Source organism: Saccostrea echinata, unplaced genomic scaffold (assembly GCF_033153115.1).
Source record: "Saccostrea echinata isolate AGI-Se365-2 ecotype Australia unplaced genomic scaffold, CSIRO_AGI_Sech_v1 ptg000011l, whole genome shotgun sequence".
Taxonomy (NCBI): domain Eukaryota; kingdom Metazoa; phylum Mollusca; class Bivalvia; order Ostreida; family Ostreidae; genus Saccostrea; species Saccostrea echinata.
The window spans coordinates 3,398,266-3,406,203 of NW_026889760.1; the positions used below are offsets into that span (position 1 = coordinate 3,398,266).

Here is a 7,938-nt window from a genome sequence, read left to right on the forward strand (position 1 = left end):
GTTTTTAATATCCAGAACAAGGATGTTGTTATATGAAATTGTTAAAAAGACAGTGTTTGTTTTTGACATATATTGCTCTTCTTGTATTATAAATCTATAAATTATAGCTAAAACAAAACAAAGACAAATAATATTGAGTGAAAATTGTCCTTTATTTAATCACAATACCTATATAACACAATTAATGTTAGAGGGATATACAGGGATAATAACAGCAAAATGTTCCTTAGTACAAAGAACGATAAAATTGGCAAAGGGATCTCCACTCTTGCAAACAATCAAAGGTTGACAGAAACATTTTGACAAATAAGGCCTAAATTGACTGTAAAAAGTACACAAAACAAAAAGCTGCCAAACAAAAAGCTGCCAAATGGCAAATAGGATTACACATAAAATAACAAATATTAACAGCCTAAAATAATACTAGATCATGGAGTATAACAGGGGATGGAGGGTGGGTAAATTTCTCAGACAAAAATCTAGTATCTTGTTCACATTTCTAAATCAGTGATATAACGATATCTTATGTCAAGTGAATTGATCAATGACTACGATTGGATAATTAGAACTCTCTTCCAAGGAGAATGCTGATAACACAAGAATCATATGCTCATTTAAAACTTCGACATGACACATATTACATAAAGAGTATAATTTACAATAATGCTGGAATATTAATCCTAGTGATGTGGCTAGGCGGCCGCTAAAGTATTCATTAGTTTGGCAAAAATAGTTTGACAAATAAGTAAACAAAACACAAAGCTGTCAAAACACAAAATCTGCCACAGAAGGCAAACAGCTATGAAAAGCTGTTCGCAACAACACAACAATTTTTTATAAATCAGTGACCTAAAAACTGGTATGAAACATGTCAGAGAAAGTGCAATCCTTCAATAGGTTGTAATCACAAAAAAGATCATTATATTGGCCGTAAAATTTGCGAAAAGCAGATTTTAAAAGAGTTTGTTAAAATGCTTGTAACAGCGACATATTTTCAGTAGCTTGTCTCGGTTTAAAAATTGATCGTACTCAGAATATTCTCTTGGATATCGAATGAGTTGGTAAACATAAAACCATTTGCATCTGATTCGGAATTTTACTATAAAAATAAGTAAGATGCCAATGGAAAAACTGAAGTCATCCCGTTTGTCATACAGTTTAGTTATTGGTTGGCCATTAATAATCGTCTCTAGTCAGAGAACAACCAAATATGAATCAGATGTAGCAGACTTTTGGTATCTTTTATTTCGAGAAGAAAGATATATTAAAGAAAGTTATTTTGTCTTCTGCAGTGTTTGTAGACAGATATCCCTGCGCTCCAAAGTTTCAATATTTCATTCAATGAAAGGGGCATAATTCGGAATTCTTATTTTACATCATTGCAGACTTGTATTCAAGAATGACGCAACAAATTAAAAATTGAAAGTTTACTTGTGGCAAAATTTTGCCGCGGTGGAATTAATAGTATGTACATTAAATGGTAAATCAAACAACATACAGCTACAAGGGGATGCCAGTTAGTAAGAGCAAGACCTTTTAAAATATATCAATGACAAATTACACCAACAATCAACGTTAGATCAACATTTCAGCATCGTCAACAACTTCATTATATTATCAACATCAACATCAAATTGTCAATATTTCAATGACTTTCAGTTTGTCTTTCATCTACATCAAAATCAACAATTGTATTTTCCAACGACAAGATGTTTACAACCATATTTGAAGGGATGCCAACAGCACTGGGTTGATTTGCATGTGTGTCAACATCACCCACAATATGCAATGTTACAGTTAAATTGTTTTTTTTTCTATTTCCAACATTGAACTAGAGTGGTTTTTCCGAGGCACACATGCAGTATAGTACATCAACTCCTGGGCTTTCCACCGCGACAATAGAGGTAGTTGTGTTCCAAAAAGCATTAATTTCAGATTGAAGGATTTTTGACAGGTTTTTATAATACATGTATATCCTTTTTAAATGCTCTTGCAGTATGTAAATCATGAAATTCTAGAGAAAAATCTTATGATTATAAACTGCAATCAGGTTCATTTAAAAAAAAAAAGAAAAAAAAATCTTAAGAAAATCAAACATGATTACAATTACTTCACAAAACGGATACATTCAAAACCTTTTTTTCAATAAAAATATCGAGTCTCGTACAAGATGATGTCAATCTTGATATCTGAATGAAATAAAAAATATATAAATAAGTACTTTTTTCGTCTGATTACTTTAAACGAACTTTCTTAGTCCAGTTCTTACTATTTTAACTCATATCCATTATAGTTTAAAGAATCCTCACCCATTGACAGGTTACGTAAGTTTTAATTATGAATTTCGGAGATAAAAACTGTTATATATGAGTGCTTGTGAATTTTTACTACGCATATTCATTGACTTTATTCTATTTAATATACATATGTGAAAGTTCACCAACCGCCAACTCAGACGGCTTTTTACCTCTTTTAAAAGCGACTCGCTTCCATATATCTTGGCTCACATTCCCTTTTAAAGCTTTTACGTTTTTCTCCAAGGCTACTATAAGCACTATTTTTCTCACAACACCCAAATAAAATTCATAGAGTCCAACAGATGCCTGTCTTATGTATTTTTCCTGTAATAAAAAAATACTCTCATCGTGCTCCTGCAAAAGAAAATGTTTACAATCATCTTCTTGGAAGAAAATTCTGGCAGTGCTCGTTAGGAGATCTTCGTTGCATTTCTTTTCGTTTAATGTTCCGCCACTAAAAGCCATATAAGCTAATAGTAAAAACATTTTTCTTTCTTTGAATTTTTTGGAGTCACGCAAACGATATATGTCACTTTTGATCCTAGTTACTGGAACATCCATGAATCTTGCTGCATTGTGCAAATCAAACTGGTCTTGCATTTTACAAATCCAAGCTACACAAGAGGGGTATCCAATAAAATCACATCTTTCAAATTTTATGATAGCCGATTTGACACTATCTCTCATTATGAGTTTCGTCTCTCTCGTACTTCCTTCTTCTTTAATAACACTACGTCTTAAATGATGATTGAAAATTTCTGTTTTTTCCTCATTACTTAAGGTATCTAAATCAACATAGTAACTTAAACACGTTTTATTTTGATATTGATCCGAATGTGTCTTCCATGCATATGTTGGTATTGTAACAATAACATACAGGCTTTCTGAAGAATAAACCTTTTTAAAGAGTTCTTCTAACATTTTTATTGACTCCTGAAATTCATCCTTGGACTGCAATTCATAAAATATATCGTCAAAAACTAACAATATATTGCTTGTTATCTTTGGTATTTCATTCTCAAGTACATCATGGACCCAGTGTACTTGACATTGCGTAATTGTTAACTGATTTATATTGTCTGCTAAATTCTTCGCTAAATAAGTTTTGCCGGATCCCTGGACTCCTCTCAAAACAACAAATCTTTTTGAAGCAAGACAACTTTTTGCTCGGAAATAGGTATCATTCGAAGTGTCCTTTAAAAGGGAAAGAGTAATATCATCCCATTCATCATGCTCTGATGGAGGTACTTTTCGATGGAAATGACCTATGATTGAAATAGAAAAAATTCTAATATCTATACACTTATAAAGGAAAACAAAAATGACAATTTTTGCGTAATTCTGGTAGATGTTTGTTAACTTTCATTTCAAATTAAATTGCATTTATGAGGGGATAATAAAGTTCGAGTTAGGAAAAAATGAATACTCTAAGACGAGTAATTTCAGATCACTTCAAGTATACCTAGCGCTCCGTGATCGGGAGGTCGTGAGTTCGAATCTCGGCCGCGACTGACCTAAGTCGATAAAAAATGGGTAGCAACTGTTCCTTCACCGTGCGCTCGGCACTTTGAAGTGAAAGTTGCGGGTCTTTCGGATGAGACCTTAAAAACCGAGGCCCCGTGTCACGGCAGGCGTTAGCACGATAAAGATCTCTCACTGCTCAATGGCCCTGAGTGCCGAGTAAAGATCAAAATTTGAAGCCCTTCACCGGTGTATGGTGACGTCTCTATATGAGTGAAAAATTCTCGAATGGGACGTTAAACAACATACAATCAATCAATCAATTAAATATACCTTTTTTGAATAAAAAATGTTACAAAAATAAAGACATGTAAGTTTCAGAATCTGACAAATGTAGGTGTGAAAGAGAGATTACGAATTTTTTTTACATATACATGTTCAAACAAATTAATATTTAGAATACTTTTTGCCCCGCTAACCCCCTCCCAAACTCCGTTTAAACTGTAAAGTCTTGAACGTTTACTTATTACAATTGTAATAAACATATTATGATATCAAGTCTATATAATAATCATTTAATTCAAATATTGCACATATTCGTGGGTTCATGGGTTCATTTATAATTAAATTTACTTCCATTCATATGTCGAATCGATATATCCCAGTAAATTTGAAATAAAAGACAGCATAGAGTCTGTTTCACATCATCTGTTTCATAATTATTTTGATGTTATACTGAATCTAACATAACCTGTAAGGGCCAACTAACAACTAAATTGTATGACAAACCAAACGACTTCAGCATTTCAATGCAATTAATTGTTACCTTCCTTATTTATAAAGTAATATTCCGCCATCACCTTCATATTTGTTTACTCGATATTCAGAGCAATTTCTTAGTACGATTAACTTTTATACCGAGGCAAGCTACTGAGAAAAGTTGTTGTTAAAATAATCCATTAATTGTCACTTTCCTTATTTATGTAGTAATATTCTGCCATCACCTTCATATGGTGTTTACTTCTCCAAACTCATTCGATATTCAAGAGTAATTTCTTTGTTCGATCAAATTTTAAACCGAGGCAAGCTACGGTGAAAAGTTGTTGTTACATAGATTTAGAATAAGCATTTCTAAATTATATGGTCGTTATAATGACCTTGTTAGCAAAAATAACCTATCAATGGGTCGTATTTTGGCTCAAACCAATTGTTAGGCTTTTGTTTTTTATTTTCAAGAACTGCGAACGATAGTATTGTTCTCCCGCCTACCTCGAAGTAAATTTACAAAAGTTAACACATTTGAATGATTTTTCATATCTATATAGATATTTATAAGAATTTTCATTACTCTTTTGGGAAAACAAAGAGAGATAACGCTATAATTGTGGTCAAACTTGTGTTTTTCACTATAGAAATCAACAGAAAACGGAAAATATTTTTAAAACATCTCCCCCCCCCCCCCCGGTGAAACAAAAATTCCTTTTACAGGTAAAATGGACTGTCATTTCACAAATTCGTACCAAAGCTTTTTGTGTTTCACGGGGGGGACATATGTTTACAGACAAAAAACTAAAAAATATGCTTATTTTCTCCACCAATTTCAAAGAGGTTTACAACTAAAACATTGTATTTTATTAATAATATATGTTTAATTTTATATGAGTAAAACATAAAAAGAGATTTAAGGAACATTTATTCATATCCAAGAATATTTTGAAATGTTGTGATGCTTTAAAGCCCGATTTCAATGAAAAATATCGTCTACCCCCCTTATTTAAAGAACTGGAATTAGGGGTAATTAACTATTTAACACTGGTATTATCAGTCAATTACCGTTGAACTGTTCTTTGCATTCAACAAAGATTTTACGGCCAAATTGTCATTAGTATTGAATTAAGTGGGTGTAAAATGTAGGCGGGAATCGGGAGTTATTGTGCGTAGTTCTTTGACTACGGAATATTTCTTTTACATGATCAATACATAGGGCTTACAGTGGATGTGACCGGTCGACAGAGAATGCCTACTCCTCCTGAGCACTGTTCTGGAATTTACGGGGGGACCTTGTTTATGTCCTGTTCAAAGATTTGTATTATTTGCAGATTCTTTTAGATCGATTACTGTTCGTTATATTCACCTTTACATTACAAATATGCTTTATTAAATATACAGTAGTGTTCTTGTTACAATCGGCGACTGACTTTTACAATTTAAAGGATCGACTCCAAACATGAAAAACATGCAATAGGTGTCTTTTCAATAATAATGAGAACTTTCAAACTTCAGGGCACATTATAATTTACAAATATCAGGATAACTTGAGTTCGTCTATACAGCGAGTGCGTGGTACTCATGATACACTGACAGTAAAGTTTAAAACAACTCTTCTTAATGAAAATTTTCTTGGTCAATTTATGAATTTCTATGCTTGTAATTCGCTTTAGGTAACAAAATAACATTTGTAAATTTAAAAAAAATTACTTTTTGAAAAGTCTGAAGGAATAGTGCATTACACACGCATATCTTAGCATATGTCTATTCGGAATCAATTACCCCTCGAACTCCCCAGAGCTTCGGAATCATTTTGTTTATGATTCTACTGTATGTCTTTTGCTTGGTTCCTCAAGAGTGTTCCGAGGCAATAAATGACAGAAGCTCTGAGGAGTGGATCCTTAAGTTTACAGGTTTAAAATTGAAACTAGAAACTAATTGTTCAGAAACAATTAGAGATCTTTCAATCTATATTTAATGTGCGTGTATATGTGTGTGGGGGGTCCAAATTATACTTGCATGTATGTGTTCATATCTAAAAAGTAAGAACAATATAAAAAAAACACAGAAGACATGAAGGTCTTTAATAAACTGAAAACCAAAGAAGATCAAAGATCACGGCCGTGTTGTACAAGTTCTCGTCTTTTCCATCAGCACTTTCTCTAATTTTCTTAAACTTGAGGCTTTAACGAAGAAAGCCGAACAACTTCAGATTTTAACCCATCAAAGCCGCTGAATTTCTTTGCCTCGCATCGATCTTGGTATCGAATGAAGTTTGTCAGGGTCTCACAGCCACGAGTTGACTCGGGGCTCCCTAAAGTTGTGGGGATGCGCTTTTGGGGAAGATAGGTGATTAGTGATAATTGCGCTTTCATTGTGCTCACCCAAAACCTAGACCAGACACAATGCCTTGGTATGATATAATATATAACAGGATGGCAAGTACAGGCCGATTTTAGATTTGCTTGGGTCCAACCAAAAGACGTAGAGTGAATTTATAAAGGAAAGTTCCTGAAGCTTCTGAAAATTCTTGGGGTCTGAATAAATCAATCCTTACATATGTAATATCTATTCCTTCATATTATTCATTCAGGAAAATTTATCTATTATTTTAATAAATCAATATCAATTTATTGATGATTCAAATGATTTTTCGAATGTAATTTTGTAAACTGCTTTAAGGCGATTGACAAGTTAGCAGACCTGGAAACCTCTCATGAAAAAGTTATTTTAAGCGATTTATCCTGCAGAAAAGTAGTACTGGCGGGCAGTGGGGCCTGGCCCCCACTTTTATTCCCAACATAACCTTTTAATATAGAAAATGTTCATAGAATGGCAGGTCCGCCACTTTTTGTTGCAGCATAAATCAGGGCTATGTGGCAATGTATGAAGAAAAAAGTTCGTGAAAGAAGTAAGACCCCAGCCCCCAAGAAATAGGATTTTGGAGTTTGAAACATTTACTTCTTTTTTGTCAAAGTTTTTTCAAGTAATTGGGATTTTTTTCTGACTGTCCCTTCCCTTTCAAAAACGAAACTACGCGCCTATCCTACAATGACTGAAGCGTTTGAATAAAGCTATCTCTTGAACTTTAGTTTTCAAATTATTCCCATTTCTTCAGAAAGAAGAATGCGGTTTATTGTAGGGGCGAGGCATCAGGGAAACACAATCTCCACTGAGAGACAGCCCTCTATGTCGTTAATTTTCTCACAAGATTCATTCGAATACCTTAAAACAGGTTTTCCATAAATGCAGAGTCAATCAGATTGGGAGTTTACATAAGCACCTGTAAACACGTGTTCGATTGATGCATGAGTTTTGATAACTTCAATAGATATGACAAATACGTTCATATTTCCTTGCAGACCGTGAGTTGTACAGAAGAGGGGAGTCTTGCATTCTCTCTCCAAACTTC

General features: G+C 33.5%; 1 protein-coding gene across 1 annotated transcript; it reads right to left on the bottom strand.

The window, feature by feature from the left end:
- Positions 1-2,411: 2,411 nt before the first annotated feature.
- Positions 2,412-4,615, bottom strand: LOC133184869 (uncharacterized). Its single transcript, XM_061319944.1, has 2 exons — positions 4,585-4,615; positions 2,412-3,562 (listed from the first exon to the last, which is right to left on the bottom strand). The coding sequence occupies exons 1-2, from the start codon at positions 4,613-4,615 to the stop codon at positions 2,412-2,414; spliced, it is 1,182 nt and encodes a 393-aa protein (XP_061175928.1).
- Positions 4,616-7,938: the final 3,323 nt, after the last annotated feature.

Excerpts from the sequence above, each read along its gene's own strand:
- LOC133184869 (XM_061319944.1), bottom strand. The coding sequence starts at position 4,615 with ATGGCGGAATATTACTTTATAAATAAGGAAG. Across the intron at positions 3,563-4,584 it reads TTACTTTATAAATAAGGAAG|GTCATTTCCATCGAAAAGTA; the intron begins GTAACAATTAAT and ends TTTCAATCATAG.